The 16,514-nt window shown below is 36.4% G+C and overlaps 2 protein-coding genes across 2 annotated transcripts; both read left to right on the top strand.

Moving 5' to 3' along the window:
• The first annotated feature begins 5,067 nt into the window (after positions 1–5,067).
• Positions 5,068–5,817, top strand: LOC113301233 (heavy metal-associated isoprenylated plant protein 39-like). Its single transcript, XM_026549992.1, has 2 exons — positions 5,068–5,247; positions 5,374–5,817. The coding sequence occupies exons 1-2, from the start codon at positions 5,242–5,244 to the stop codon at positions 5,722–5,724; spliced, it is 357 nt and encodes a 118-aa protein (XP_026405777.1). The 5' UTR covers positions 5,068–5,241; the 3' UTR covers positions 5,725–5,817.
• A 6,881-nt stretch (positions 5,818–12,698) lies between these two features.
• Positions 12,699–13,425, top strand: LOC113304900 (heavy metal-associated isoprenylated plant protein 39-like). The gene is made up of 2 exons (XM_026554023.1): positions 12,699–12,862; positions 12,981–13,425. The coding sequence occupies exons 1-2, from the start codon at positions 12,857–12,859 to the stop codon at positions 13,317–13,319; spliced, it is 345 nt and encodes a 114-aa protein (XP_026409808.1). The 5' UTR covers positions 12,699–12,856; the 3' UTR covers positions 13,320–13,425.
• The last annotated feature ends 3,089 nt before the right edge of the window (positions 13,426–16,514 follow it).

Here is a 16,514-nt window from a genome sequence, read left to right as displayed (position 1 = left end):
GTCTTAGAATCATTGTTTCATAACTTTTGACTCTTTTAATCATATTTTGAGCATCAAATATATATTTTTAGAACATGATTATTCTGAATAGCTAAACCCCATTACTGGGATGATGGAGGAAACCATTCTTTATGCATGAGTAATTCTATTTAATTCTTTTATGACTATTTGCACTATTATGAGTTGATTTATGATTTTTCTTGATTATTTGTGATTTTATCTGATGATGTATGCTTAGTCTAGGAACTCTTGATGCATCATGCTTATGATTTACATCTAATACTTTACAAATTCTATTTTTTGGCAAAGAAAAGAGTCGATATTTGTTATCGTTATAAGCTATAATTGTCTGGAATTAATAGTTGATTCGCATGAGTATAAGAATTGGTGGAATCCTGAGTCCTAGTATCTCTTGATCCTGTGACAAATTTTTTATATATTTTTGTTTTAAAAATCTTTTCAAGTCCGAGCAACGAATCCTTATTTACCGCAATCGAAATATTACAACAAGTAATTCATAGCTTGCACTAGCTTTATGCAGTATTGGTGAATTATGGTTGGTCTTGGATCATTGCATGACTGTTATGCTTATTGTTACAGGGATTGGGAACCAGTACGTCCAAGGAATGGAATGAGTACTTTTTGGACATTGGGAAGCATAAGAAAGATTTTATGTGGGTGGATGAACATGATGGCGAGGCTATCGAAATGGCTTTTAGCAAAAAGAAGATTGAGGCCAGAAAGAGTTGTCTCAACAATATGAGGTGATACATCAGATGCTTGTCGTTATTTTATCTTTAAATAAATATTGCCACTATAGGATACCACATATAAATAGGTTCTTATTTATTCATGCAGTGGATAAGTCTGCGGCTTTCCTATTTACATTTATAGGAGGGTTCAAGCCCCAAAAAGTAGTTACATAGATAGAATAATTGTTTCTTACCTTCTAGTTACACAAACTAAGTGGATGTGTAACTTCTAGTTACAAAAGCTAAATAGATGTGTAATTTCTAGTTACACATGCTAATTAGATGTGTAATTTCGAGTTACACATGCTAATTAGACGTGTAACTTTTACTTACACATACTGATTTTGGGTACACATACCAATATGAATGTGTAACTCTTAATTACACATGTTATATGCATGTGTAACTCTCAATTACACAATTCAGATGCATGTGTAACTTCTAGCTACACTAGTCAGATGAATGTGAAACTGAATATATATTGTTGTATGTACTATTCATTTTAATATTATAAATATTGATTGCTTGTTGTTATATTTCAGGTTTCAGATAACTTCATAAAAGCTAATTGCTTAAACGTATGAAAGCGGGTTTTTGAATTGTTCCGGGACATTATTTGGCCCATTAAGGGTATTGTTTGTTGGGGGTGGACTGATTTTCCATTGAGGGTATAATGTTTGCCTGCAGCGGGCATTGTTTGGCCCGTCAAGGGTATTGTATATTTGTATGTTTGTGTTTAGAAAAGTGAGGATCAATTTGTTCCTGAAACTTAGTGCGAGGGAAAGCTTTGCGTATACAGGCTATATTTGTGAAGTGTGTATTTTATGGAGATCCCTAAGAGCAACTGCAGTGGTACGATCAAAACCAAAGACCAAATACAAAAAAAGGACAAATTTTGGGTTTAATCTGTGTTGCTACGCTATGGTAGTAGACTATATTTGATCGAGCGCAAATATAAAATTCGTTTTCTGAGGGGCGCAGGTATTATGCACGCCTGGATGGAGCGTAGATATTATGCACGTCCGTTATTGGGCGTAGACTTAACAAGCGCCGGGTGTGGGGCGTGTGTATAATTAACACCCCACAAATGGACAGAGGTAATTGTTGGATGAATGGGGCGTATGTATTACGTTTTTCTCAGTGGAGCACACTTATAATCCATGCCTGACATGAGGCGTTCATATTAGCCACGCCTGGTTGGGCGAACATTTTACCAATGCTCCGTCCAAGCGTAATTTATATACACTCCTCATCATGGAACGAGGAATATATAACCACTTCACATGAAGCATACTTTATAACTTCGCTTATTAACAAACGTACATTATACGTTCGCTCGACTATATTTGGTTTTGGTCTTGGTCCCCGACCAAATATAATCTGGGATTTGGTTTTGGTCCAGCTTTTACTCTTTAGTCCGTCCCACTGTGTCTCGTTTCTGGACCATATTTATAGGTTTGATCGTCCAATGTGGTTGCTGTAAGGACCCTAACACTCCAAGCATGTTTTTGGGGTTCGTTTGGCTCAGTTCGGAAAAGCATGGCTATTTTGAACTGTTTTCAGATTTGGAATACCTTGGATTTCACTGTTACATTGGCTAAATATTTGGTGAGTAATTTATTTGTTTTTCAAATGATTAGTTGTTGTTTTTTTTTGGCAAGCATCAATGTGGTATCAAATGATCTGAGTTCAAAACTCGTTATTATCAAAAAAAATTACCGATTAACAACTAAAAATAAAAATAAGTAGCTTTTTAAAGTTTACCCAAAATAAAAGTATTTTTAAAGCAAAACGTTTTGGAGTGTTTAAATTGAAAAAATAAATCAAACCCAAATAAGGCGTAGATAATAATATACCTTTAGGATGTGTTTGATAGGAGTTAATTTCATGGAACTACCCATCTTTCCATGGAAATATCGTTTTTTCCGTCGTTTGGTCAGAAATATATTTTCATGGAATTGCAATAAAAACGTGGCCTAAAATATGCTTTAAATTCAATTCCATGGGATTCCATGAAAAGTCTTTCCTTGTCTACCCCAGGAAATTGATTCCATGAAATTGTTTCCTTTCTCTATTATCAAACACAGCCTTAGTAATAATAACCTTGTAGGGAAATTTCATTGTAGGGTGAAAAGTTGGAAAAGTAATTTCCTTCTCGCAGGCAAACACCCTGACTAACAAAATATTAGGGTCTGAGAGATTTTCGCGTGTTGACAAAGTTTTTTTCGGTTTCAAAAAAATTTAAATTCAAATTCAAATTTCCTTCCATAAAAACATGCAAACAGGTTAAATTTTTGGATCATCCTTCTAGTTCTAACTGTGATCCAAGCCCAAGTTTTGACCGAACAGGGTTAAACTCATAATTGGACTCGGTCGAATTTGGGACCCACGTGGAATCAGAAACTCAAATTGAATCGAATCATTAGAGGAATATTGAGTCCAGTTGACTGACACAAATACGCGGGTGCATTCCTACTGGACACTCAAAAACATACTATTGGCCGTTGACTGAGTAATGTTGAGCTCAGTTGAAAGTACTGCTGATAGTTGACTGCCAAACATGCAATCCAGTTGACTGACCTAATACATTGTTAGTGCACTCCAAAAATTGTTCGTAGCATATTCATTGTGCAATCGTGTACGTCATCACTTCAGGGACATGATAGCATTCTTTTGGGTCATATTTACCTTTTTGGACTTACTTTCATGTTTTGGAATTGAAGAGGACTCTGCCTTTTCTTTTTCTGCAATTTCACCTTTTCTTTAAGTATCTGTGCTCCCTAAATCTCACTCCCTAGATTAGACCCAATGAGTAGAAGGAGCCAAAAATTACATGATTAAACCACGATAACTCCATCATATTAATTTTGTTTAAGGCTCGTCTTAAATACTTAATCCTGCATTGTCCATGGGAAAAAAAGAAACAATCCCAAAAAAATCATGACTAATCTTTGGGCCAAAATAATCAAGTCACAGTACAACCCAATGGATCACCCCTTTGGACTCAATGGAAAGGTACAAATCAGGGTGTTTCATGGGGATGAGCATAAGGCCCGAAATCCACGGATTTAACCGTACCCAACCGTATTTTTGCGAGTGAATATCCAGACTATTCACTTACGTATTGGATGCAGATAGAAATTTTGACATCTAATGGATAACGGGTTGGACCCGGATGCAATCATGAAAATCTATTGAACATCTGAACTCTATGGTTTAGGTCACTTATGTAGTGAGGATAGATTAGAAATTCCGGTTACTGTTATATAATCAACTTATGCTCTTTTACTTCTCGTTCCACCGAACTTTAAGGTCAAGTTTGCACTTCAGAGAAGCAATAGATATATCACTACAGACCTAATAACTGCACTTTCATCCTGCAATAAATGGTTTTGAGTTGATGTTCTATACAAAGACCATAAAGATTTACAAGTAGTTTGTTACCGGTAGAGTTTTGTTTGTATTTTTCTATTTGGGGTGTTCTTTATGGCACTCTTATTTATATATATATATATATGATGTTTAGGTTTTAAAAGATATCATGTCATTTATGCTATTATAAAATTTTATTTTAAAAGAAATTCATTGAATTATCTATATCAAATCCGTTCATCTGTGCATCCATTGAATGCAATGGATCTACATGCGGATGTGGATACCAAATTTGACATCCATAGTGGATTGGACTGGATGTGGATGAGGTGAAAACCGGTCCATACGGGCCCATACTCACCCCTGGGCTCTTTCATTCCAAATGGCCTAACTAAATCCTGGATTCAAATATCGGAAATCGAGAACTGTTTGGCATATTGGAAACGGGAAAAATGTGTGAATTTAGGATGGTTTTTTTATTTTGGGAACTACTGGCACATCTAGACCCCAAATATTGGGATGATTTTTGGGTTCTGGGAACTGATCTATGCATCCTTTTGCGTGCCTAGGATAAAGCTCGCCGTATGGAAATGTAAGAAAGGAAAACCCAACTCCCTTCCTTTGCACGTTATTATTGGTTCTCGTATCCCCTTAGATTCAATGGTCTGTCCCCTTTGCAACCAGCATCTTGAGTCAATTCAGCATTAAATCCTTACTTAATTCAGGGTCTTGTCAAAGCCGATACTTTGCGAAGTCAAAGTTTAGTGATGACGTAGTACAATTGGAGTCAACAATTGGAGTCAACCCAGAGAAAGAACCAACTAAGAAGTGTTGCAGTGTTGTTGTACGAAAGAACTAACTAAGAAGCTCCTTCTTCGAACCACCTTAAAAGTTAAACATCATCACACGGTTCAGTGCAGTGTGCACTTCACAACGTTGTTTATAAACACTGCATTCTCTCTCTCTCATTTCACATCAACCCATCTTCACTTCCTTCCTCAGGTACCATCATCTCTTGTTTCTCTATTTACATAGACTCTACAAGTCTCTCCCGACTTACCAACGTCACTCTCTCTCATTTGATTAAGATCACTCAATCAATTATCAGAAGAACGATATGCAGGTAACGACATTCTCTAATTGCTTAGTTACTAGCTCAGTTCTCAACTCTTAAATTGTGTGTTTCATGATTCTTTCTTCTTTCCCACTTACAGAAACGCTAACTAAATTTTGTATTAATTCGTAACAGAAAATTATAGTGTCTCTAGATTTACACGACGACAGATGCAAGCAGAAGGCCATGAAATCAGTTTCTGGACTTCCAGGGGTTGATTCGGTATCGATAGATATGAAAGACAAAAAATTAACCGTAATCGGAGATGTTGATGCAGTAGTTATTGTGAAAAAGCTAAGAAGACACTGTCATACAACAATAGTTTCAGTCGGGCCAGCAAAAGAACCAGAGAAGAAGAAAGAAGAGCCGAAGAAAGAAGAACCAAAGAAAGTCGAATATGCTTATAGTTATGAAGCTTATAATCCTCATATGTCTACACCACAGTTTTATTATGATCCTTGTATGACTACATATTACTATGTTTAGACTGCTGCAGAACACCATAATTTTGTAGTCAATCCAAGAATGTGTTCGGCTGTACTTAAGTTTTGTTAATTATTAAACACAATTGTGCTCTAATATTGTTCTTCATTCTAATTTAAGCCAGAACGCTATATAGAACTGCTATTTGAACCACTAAAACATACCGAATTCATAAATAAGTCGGGGAACAAATATTTTGCACAATGAAATGTTAAGATTAGTCCAACAGTGTGGGTGTCTATTCTATACAGGGCATTCTTAAAAAAGAAAATTATACGGAAAAGGTACTGTACCGGTGTACCCCAAGAAGCTTTAGAGGTGCGTAAAGCTATAACCATACAAAACGCGCATGGAGACGCCAAGAACGTGCACAGGCCATGAAAACATACTTTATAAATAAAGACGACCTTGACTTGAGACTAATTAGCAGAGTTTTGGCTACTCTTATTAGACGCCCAAAAGTTCCCATCTTTTCTATGTTTACTCGGTTGCATAATTGAATCTAGATGTCTTTAAGAGACATATCTTTACAGAGGGGATTTGTCTTGCTTTTTCAAGTACTTTTTGTTAAAGCTATTAAACCTTCGTTCATTTATTAAACTTTGGCAATTATGATGTTTGAAGGGAGAATATCAACTATAGCACAGTCCAACTACCTAAAAATTGAAATGCTATATTGGACCAAGGCTATTAGCGCAGGCTGAGAAAAAAATTAGAACTTTTTGGGTCCGTCCCTGAACTATAGCATAGATTGTTGTAAAATTAGGACAAGATATCGCTCCAAGGAAAAAATGAATTGTTATTTTTTCAAAAGAACTTCAGCTCGGGAAAATAAAAATAATTTTAAGGAGACTGAATGCCACGGCTAACAAGGGTGGTTAGACATAAATGTAATAACATAAATGTAAAATATAACGTGACGTAATGTCGTATTAGCATAATTAAACTCTTAATGGTCTGCGTAGTGCTGTCCACTATATGATCAGTTCCGAATTCCAAGCACTTCAAACTTCACTGTGGCAGTACTTTACAACGCTGGTTGTATACGGAAGGATCCCATCTCATATGGAGAATATGGAAGACCCGATGTGCTGTTATAGTTCACTCGGGGATGTCTTTTACAAGGATGCATATAAATTCCTTTTGGTCTGTCTCATTTGACATCAATCCCACCTTCGCCCTCCTCGCTACAATTCTCTCACACTCTATTTGTTAAAGAATTAGGTGACTCATACATCATATTAGGTGGAACATGCATGCACAATGATCTTCTTCCTATAAAAACATGGTTACTGTAATAAGGATCGAGTTCATAAATTAAAAAATAAAAAAGATACTAATAATTTGGAAGGCTAATGTTTCTCTTTTAATCTCTATGGAGTTGTATTCCATTAGAGTGAAACACAAGATCAGACTCTCCCAAAACTACAATTAATTACTTGTTCGATCATTATTTCAGGTATTTATTTAATACGTTTTCTTTTCCCTGAGGTTTATTTTACTATTTTAGTTTCTTGTTTCTAATTTTTGCCTCCCTTTATTACCTGGTCCTAATGGTCAACCATCGTTTTGATCTATTTGTATTAATGTCAGATCTCAAGAGTACGCTGCTTTGCTTTGGGATGTTGGTGAAAACTAAAACCTGGAGAATAATAGCTTATATGCTGATGATGCGGGTGATGGATCACCCTCACTTTGCCTGGATCACCCTCGTCAGCTTTATTAACCTCGCTGCGAGATTAATCGAGAATTTCCCTTGCACAAGCAACGTGCATAGTAATGAATTTTGGTGCCGTGAGGAATGGACACAACAATGACAATTAAGTAAGTACTTGTTGAGTAATTAGGAGTAACTGTATAAGAAAATTATTTATGGGCGACTGCATAATATTCCTTCTGCAGCAATTGACATTTTTTTTTTTGTGGTTTGATTATTAGTAAACGCTTGGAAAGATACGTACAGAGCAAGAGGGACATCCATAATGGTGATTCCGAAAGGAAAGGCCGTTCTCCTCCGACAATCACATTTGTTCCACTCATTATCATCAAAATGTGAATGTTTTTATTTCTGTAACTAGTGGAAATATCATAAAATCACCGTGTATCACTTAACTGAAAGGCATCGATGGATTTTCACATTTGACATCTCATAATCTGTCCATAGTCACACCTGGAATATCAATTATTATTCAAAAAAGAGTAAGCTGGATTTCGGTACCCCAAATTTTTTATCCGAAGATGCAGATAAGGCACTAGTCCATTATCCGATCGTTCCATTTACACCCTTAACATCAAATGACACGAGTCACATGACACACTTAATTGTTGCTTTTTCATCCACATTCGATGGTGCATAGTTGAAAGTAACCTCAATCTGATGTGGTCTCTATTATTAACGCTACAACTTGGATTAGGTAACACGACTACAATCACATACTTATACGAGGTGCTTAAACTAAAAATATAGTATTTATCTAGCTAATCTGCCTAAATTAATTCATGAGTGACACCTAATCTGCCTCAGTATTAGATGGTTCTACTTCTTTTATCCCGTTCTCAACTGATTCCCTAAACTAATTCTTTCGATGAAATTTTAAATTAGGGTCTATCACTCAAACTCGGGGCTAAAACATGGATTGAAATTTCTGAAATCGAGAACTGTTTGCCAGGTGGGAAGCGAGAAAAATGAATGTACAAAGCTGTTCTCTGCGCGCCTCTTGATAAAACTCACCTTATGTAAATGCCAAACTAATTCTCTTCCTACTCGTGCTATCATTGGTTCTCGTATCCCCTTAGATTTAATAGTCTGTCCCTTTTTTTTATAAGAAAAAGGAGGATAAACTCCTAAGCGACTTACAAGTTGTGGGAACTGAAGCTGGCTAGCAGACTTTCAGTTTGATCCATGTTCAAAATATTGTTTTCCATTACTGGATTAAGAGTTACAAAGCCATTGTTCTGATTTCCTACTTGGCTTGGAATAAAGTTGTCTGATATTAATAAAAGAAGATCATGGATAGAAGAATTGTTCCAACTTCTATTAGAGATTGAGTTTGTACTCATGAAAGCTAGGTTAACTGCCAGTTTGTTTTCTCTTTCACTGATGGTGCTCCAAGTGCTTACTTCAAAAACTTCCTCCCCTTCATGGTTCCGTGTGAATCTTCCTCCTATCTTCTCTGCATGCAGACTCCTGATCAGCTTTATTAGTTGGCCAGAGTTTGATTCAAACTCCATTTTGCATCGTAATTCTGCCGCCCAGTTGTAAGCATCTGCAACCACTTTCCTTCTCATTGTTGTAAGCGAGCTTTGTTTACTTCATTCTCCTCCTCTGGCTCTTTTTGTGAATATTTTCCATAGAATCCAACAATTTTTAGGGCATTTAGAATGTCATTTCTTGTGACTTGGACTGTAACAAGATGAGAGTCAGATGATTCATTGTTGCTATCAATTTTTCCCTCTTCATACTTTGGTGATTCTTTGTGTTGTGCCTTGGAGGTGCCCCCTAGCTCTATTACTCTTTTATTTTCAGTGACTAATTTGCTTCTCCCTTCTTCCTTCTGAGGTGAACAATCTTTTGCAGGGTGATCTGGGATTCTGCATATTTGGCAAAGTCTTGGAGTGATGGCATAGTCATATTTTATTCTAGTCTTCTTTTCTCCTACTTTAGCCCACATACCAGTTGGCATTTTCTTCTCGAGATTTATCAACACTATAACGTCTACGTTCTTCTCATCATCATTTCTTACATAAGGTCTTTTGGATTTTTGTAGGATACCCGCTGGTGTGCATATCTCATACAGTGCTTGCCAACCCGTCATTCTTGTTGGAACCCTTTTTAGATGAATCTGCAACATAATAAAATCAAACCATTTTGTATCAAAGTCTGTGAAGCCATATTTTGGTATCTCCTTGAGAACCATGAACTTATGCAGTGCTAGCCAAGGACCTCTAGTTGCAAGGTGAGTTTTGTCTTCTTCACAGTTAACCTTGATCACATAGAAGTTGAAGCCTTTGTTGAATCTGGATAAGCTGAAACCTTTAGAAAGATCCCATGATCTTTTGATGCAATCCGTGAGATCCATTAGGAGAGCTTTGTGAAGGATAACCAATCTTCCAACAAAACTTAATTTCCACTCTTTTCTCTCAGGTTCTTTGAGGTAGGAAGGATCTATTTCGATGTAGGGTTCTTCTTCATCTTCGATTTGGACAGATTTCTTCATCTTGTCAACTAGTTAGTTGATAGTGTTTTCAGATTCAACCATTAGAATTGTATAGTTTGCTTTTGTGTTGGTCTTTAGAGAGAGGAGATAGTAATGGTTGCTATTTATTCTTTCTATGTTGAGGTTCTGGGTGTTTGTTATTGTGTGATGGGGGAGTAAGAGTAATTGAGGTGAGAGAGGCGGGATAAAGTTGATGTATTTGAATTTGAATTTAATTCGTACTCTGAGTATCTGCATTTTCTCAGGGATAAAGTAACTATGAAACCTTATGATGGCATGCCTGCTCTTGTTTTGATGTTTCTGTATCTTGTACTAATACGTAGGCAGAGTATTGGATCTACCAGTGGTTTGAAGAGGGTTATTAGTACTCTCTCTACTCTTATCATTAGATGGAGTATATTTGTAAATAGAATCACTAGGATCCCATGTATCCTGTCGGTATAGGTTGAAATTGCAATAAACTCTCTTGTAAATCTTCACCCTTATTATTTTGTGAGTGATTTCCCATTTTTGAAAGTAACTATACTTTTTAGTATTCACTTTAGGATAGCTATACTCCTTTCTCACATTATGTATCCTTTTGTTTCGAACTAGGAGATTGAGACAGTACGAGGGATGGTATACAATGATTTTGATGTATGACTTTTTTTTGTTGCATGTGACTTTGTATGAGTGTTTATGGGTTACCAAAAGTTGTCTAACATTATCCATTGGTAAACTAACAATTGAGATAGAAATGTCATGGATAATAGTAATCCTCCGAGCTTCAATGATTTTAGTATTCCATCTAGTTTTACTAGATTTTGTGACAACTTTTAGATTTGTCCCATCATAAAGTGAAACAGATGTATTGAGGTGGGGAGGTAAATGATGACATACAATGTCACCCTTAACATGTTCAGTCGCTGCCCACTTTTGCATAGGCAAGCAGTTTGAGAGGCTAGAAGAGTGGCAGAGAGTGGATTTTGATGCCTCATAGCGATGTATGTACATCCAAAGTGTATTATTAGTCAAGTCATAGTTGGTAATTCCTTTTGTTTCTGAATTGTCAGGAAAATCCAAACCTTTTTTTTCTCATCAGAAGGTGATAAGAAGGGGTGTTTTTATTTCCACTTGACCGTTGTGTATGTGCCGTTGGTATAGCACTTTTCGATTCATGTCTAGAGTTTTCCTATTCGCTCCAGTCTGAGTGAGATGACCGATTTCTTGTTCGATCCATTTTCTCTTCTGTTAATGGACACTGAGAAAGATGATGTGTGTATCCTTTGTGATAATGTAAATGAGAGATCATGATTATGAGTAGATGGATGGAATTAATTTGATTATTGTATCGGTTCTTCTTTCCAACATTTAATATAGGGAAATTGGAGAAAATGTATTTGTTTGACTTATCCTGCCAAAGTATGCACACATTCATTGTGATGTCTGTGTAATCGATTCTAGTTAATGTATTAACCATCAAGAGTTGCGTGTAACCGTACTCTTTTGATCTTTTAGAGATCAGCAGTATTGGTTGGCACTGAGTATTGAATTTTCCTCTAGATCGATTGATGTGCCTCGCATTACTGGTGATGATATTAACAATAAGATTCCAAGTTCCCTTCATGTTATAAGTTGTCTTAATTTCCCCTTCATAGTAAGTCATCAGTAAGGAAAAGAATTGACTAAGATGTCTAACCATAGTGATTTGAGGGATGAGAGTGAAAGCAGTGTGCGTGTAGTTTCTCCACCCCCTCCTTATCCACCAATCGAAATCGGTGAATCTGAGAAGAGTAGTAGTTTCAGTGCTCATCAGTATGGATTTGTTGGCTTTGATGAAACATATCTCGGGTTTAAGTTTGAAGTTGTTGGCACCGGAGGAGATGGGTTTCAGTTCAGCAGAGTTGGGAAGGACTTGCATGCTCGATTTGATTACTTTGTTGGTGGTCACTCCAGGTTTTATCTGTCTCCCTTTAATCCCAATGAAACTAGTGTATCCAGCTTTTCCAGAAAGTTGCCCATGTTCTTCTTTTCCGTCTCCTGCTGGGTTTGATTTTGGAAGCAAGAGAAAAGTTTCTACTGTTGAGCGAGTTGTTGCAGGTGCATCTGAGGATGTATCTTCTCGTACTCGAAGCAAGAGCGTTGTTGCAAGCGGTCTTCATGCTAGGAAGAAGAATAAGGCAAGGAGGGAATAGGGATAGGGGCTCAGAGGGGAAAATAAAGGTAGGAAAGAAAGCTACAAGGATGGTTTCTAGTATTTTGTTTTTAACTTATGATGATGTAAAAAAGGTAGGATCTTTATAAGAAAATCCTTGAACAATGAAGTAAACTTAATGAATATTGAGATCTCAAAGTGAATTTGTTCTAGGATCCAAAAAAATCATAAGAATCAGATGAAAGGATCTGTGAGACGATTAGTAATCAGAGATCAATTTTGAGAATCGGTTAGGAACGATTTGCAGTCCACACAAATTCAATCAATCAGTGCATGAACGAATGGTAGATAATTAATAGTCTGTCCCATTCCCCAGCGCAACCAGCATGTAGAGTCAATGGATTCAAGGTCTAGTCAAACACGGTATTTTAGTAGCAGTACAATCTATTCAACACAAACAAACGAAATTGCTGGTCCACTCAGACTCTCACTCGTCTTAAATGAGTCAGTGCAGCGTTGTCAAACATACGAACGAAGCTCCTTCTAGGAAACACCTTAAAAGTTCAACATCATCACACGGTTCAGTGCAGTGCCCACTTTAGACCGTTGTTTTATAAACTGCACTCAGTCTCTATCATTCGGCATCAACCAAACTTCACCTCCTTGCTCACCAAAAGTTATCATCTCTGTCTCACTGAATTTGTTCTATTCAGCTTCACTAATCACTACTACTAAAACTAGAACATTCGTTTCAGATTACTCGATCAATTTTCAGAAGAACGATATGCAGGTAACAACTTACTCTAATTGCTTAACTACTAATCAGTTCTCAACTATTTTTTTGATGATTTTTTTTTCTTTCCCACTTACAGAATCTCTAATTCGGTTCTATTTTGTGTTTGAAACAGAAAATTATTGTGTCTCTTGATTTACACGACGACAGATGCAAACAGAAAGCCATGAAATCAGTCTCTGGACTTTCAGGAGTTGATTCAGTATCCATAGATATGAAAGACAAGAAACTAACTGTAATCGGAGATGTTGATGCAACACTTATTGTAAAGAAACTAAGAAGACACTGTCATACGACGATATTTTCAGTTGGACCAGCTAAAGAGCCAGAGAAGAAGAAAGAAGAACCGAAGAAAGAGGAGGAACCAAAGAAAATTGAATTTGCTTATACTTACGGAGATTGTAATCCTCATAGACCTACACATTATTATGATCCTACATATTACTATCTTTAGAGTGCTGGATAAAACCATTTGTAGTCAATCCAAGAATGTATTTTGGCTGTTCTTAATTTTGCTTAATTATCGAGCATGCTTTAATATTATTATTCATTATAATTAAGCCGGAAAGCGCTCAATGCATCAGATTCAGTTATAAGGCTAAGTCATATGGGCTAGATATCTAGCTGATAGATTAGTCATCCACGTCAGCATGGGCAACCTTCTAAGTCCTATGGGCTAGATATCTAGTTGCTAGATTGGTCATCCATGTCATCTGGGACCACTATAGAACGCTGTTTGGTTCAGTTCTGAGCGGTTGTTTGGTTTAGCGTTTTAAATCTCAGCCGTTAGATCATAAAATTTATCTCCCAGCGCTGAATCGTTCAGCGTTAAAAACAATTTTTGAGCGTTGAACCATTCAGCCTTTTAATCTCGCTGATAGTTGAACTGCGAGCACTTACTAGGAGAGAGAACTAGAACTATCGAACGCTAGTATTAACTTTTTTCCCACATTTTTTTCATGATTTGCAACACTTTTTGGCCAATCTAGTAATTCAATCTAGCCCATAGGAGTTAGCCTAAATCGTGGGACAAATCTTCTATGTTTAAACTTTAAATGGCTTCATTATCAGTTACAGGGCTCAATGTAAGATTCAGACTGATTCACTGTCAAATGTTGAGAATAGTACCACTCAGTACTGTTTCGATCGATTCTAAAAATTGGTTAATTTGTGTTAGTTAAAACTCGTGTATTCCATTTTATTATCAACTTTCGATATGAAAAAAAATCCAAAAAATATATCAATAAATTGAAGATATTATTGTCGACCTTCAGTTATAAAAAACTTCCAAAAAATATACGGGAATGAAGCAGAAAAATAAGAAAGTGTGTTTTCTTTGTGCTTTCTCTATGTGCTTTTGTGCTTTCTCATTGTAGCTTCGAACTTCAAATATGGTATAACGGCATACAAACTATGAACCAAGAAGCTCCGGGAGGGTTCGGACTTCAAACTTAGCATGATACATCATCGAAATCGATAAATATGAAGCTTAGTGTCGATTCGAACTTCAAATGTGGTATAACAACATACAATCCATGAACCAAGAAGCTCCGGGAGAGTTCTGACTTCAAACTTAGCATGATACATCATCGAAATCGATAAATATGAAGCTTAGTGTCGATTCGAACTTCAAATATGGTATAATGGCATACAAACTATGAACCAAGAAGCTTCGGGAGGGTTATAATTTAAACTTAGCATGATATACCATCGGAATCGACAAATATAAGGTCAGTCGATTCGAACTTCAAATGTGGTATAACGGCGTACAAACGATGAACCAAAAAGCTTCGGGAGGGTTCTAATTCAAACTTAGCATGATATATCATCGGAATCGACAAATATAAGCTCAGTCGAACTTCAAATGTGATATAACGACATACAAACTATGAACCAAGAAGCTCCGGGAGGGTTAGGACTTCAAACTTAGCATGATACATCATCAAAATCGATAAATATGAACCTCAGTATGGATTCAAACTTCAAATATGGTATAACAGCACACAGACTATGAACCTCAAAAAAGTTAATACTAGCGTTTTAAATCTCAGCCGTTAGATCATAAAATTTATCTCCCAGCGCTGAATCGTTCAGCGTTAAAAACAATTTTTGAGCGTTGAACCATTCAGCCTTTTAATCTCGCTGATAGTTGAACTGCGAGCACTTACTAGGAGAGAGAACTAGAACTATCGAACGCTAGTATTAACTTTTTTCCCACATTTTTTTTCATGATTTGCAACACTTTTTGGCCAATCTAGTAATTCAATCTAGCTCATAGGAGTTAGCCTAAATCGTGGGAGAAATCTTCTATGTTTAAACTTTAAATGGCTTCATTATCAGTTACAGGGCTCAATGTAAGATTCAGACTGATTCACTGTCAAATGTTGAGAATAATACCACTCAGTACTGTTTCGATCGATTCTAAAAATTGGTTAATTATTGACCACGTACAAGCGTTCTTTAGTATTGGTATTCATTCTAAGTAAGCCAGAACGCATTATAAATGCCCTTTTGAGCAAGCAAAATTTGGAGGAATGTAAGATTCAAACTTCATCAAGGATATGACCCAGTGTAAGATTCTGCGTCAAGTCCATTCTTACGGGTTGTGCAGCCTACGTGGTATTAGCATAATGAATTGAAATCATTAAAAAAGAAAATATTAAAGTAAATGTAGGGGAGAAATATCGCACACTTATTATCTATGCGAAATAGTGATAATCTAATATGAGTGAAGGACATCGCTCATTGTTAACCTAGATGACGTATCAGATGATGTCAGCATAATCACGAGAAAAGTGTGAAGAGCCATGCGAAGTCAAGAGTGTGTGCGAGAATGATCCATGTAAATGTGCGTTAGTAACGCACAGTAAATCCGAAAATAGGAGTTTTATGAGCTGTCATCCACTATGTAATACCCTATATAAAGGGTAGAGCGGCCTTGTAAAGGGAGAGATTTTTTGGAGAGCTTAGACAAAAAATTTAGGAGAGATAAAGTTTATTTGGAGAGCAAGTTACTGTTTTCTTATTATCTTGTATCCAAGTTTATTTGGAGAGCAAGATAGTTTAATTAATGAAAAATGACCTACCTTGACTTGAGACTAATTAGGGAGGGAGTTTTGACGAGTCTTTCAGGGATACAACATGACTAGTCTTATTAGACGCCCCAAACTAGGCCTGTCAATGGAAGAATATCCGTCGGATATTTAGAATTCTGATATCCGACAGGTTAAGCATTATCGGATATTCGATATCCGATAATATCCTATAGGATATCAAAATCAGATATCGATTCTGATAGGTTAAGCTATCGGATATCGGATATATATCCGATAATATCCGATTCTGACAAGAAAAACAACTAATCAACTATTGTCTGTAAATTTCTCATACATACCATCCAAATTGTCTTCAAAAAGTCTTAAAACATTACTCTTAAGTAGTTATGTCTCTAAGTAAGTCTCTTACATACACATACATGAAAAGAAACACAAGCAAATGATATAGAAAGTAAGATAAGTATCTATCACTCTCCTCTACAGGCTCCAACCTCTGACCCTCTTGAGTCTTGACTTTATTCGTCGTTGATTTCCAAATTTTCCATATCTGCATCCAGACAAACACACATAGATTAGATCCAAATTGAAATGCT

Source organism: Papaver somniferum, chromosome 8 (assembly GCF_003573695.1).
Source record: "Papaver somniferum cultivar HN1 chromosome 8, ASM357369v1, whole genome shotgun sequence".
Lineage (NCBI taxonomy): Eukaryota > Viridiplantae > Streptophyta > Magnoliopsida > Ranunculales > Papaveraceae > Papaver > Papaver somniferum.
The sequence above is the reverse complement of the archived record's forward strand: the minus strand, read 5'-3'. Positions and strand labels throughout refer to the sequence as shown.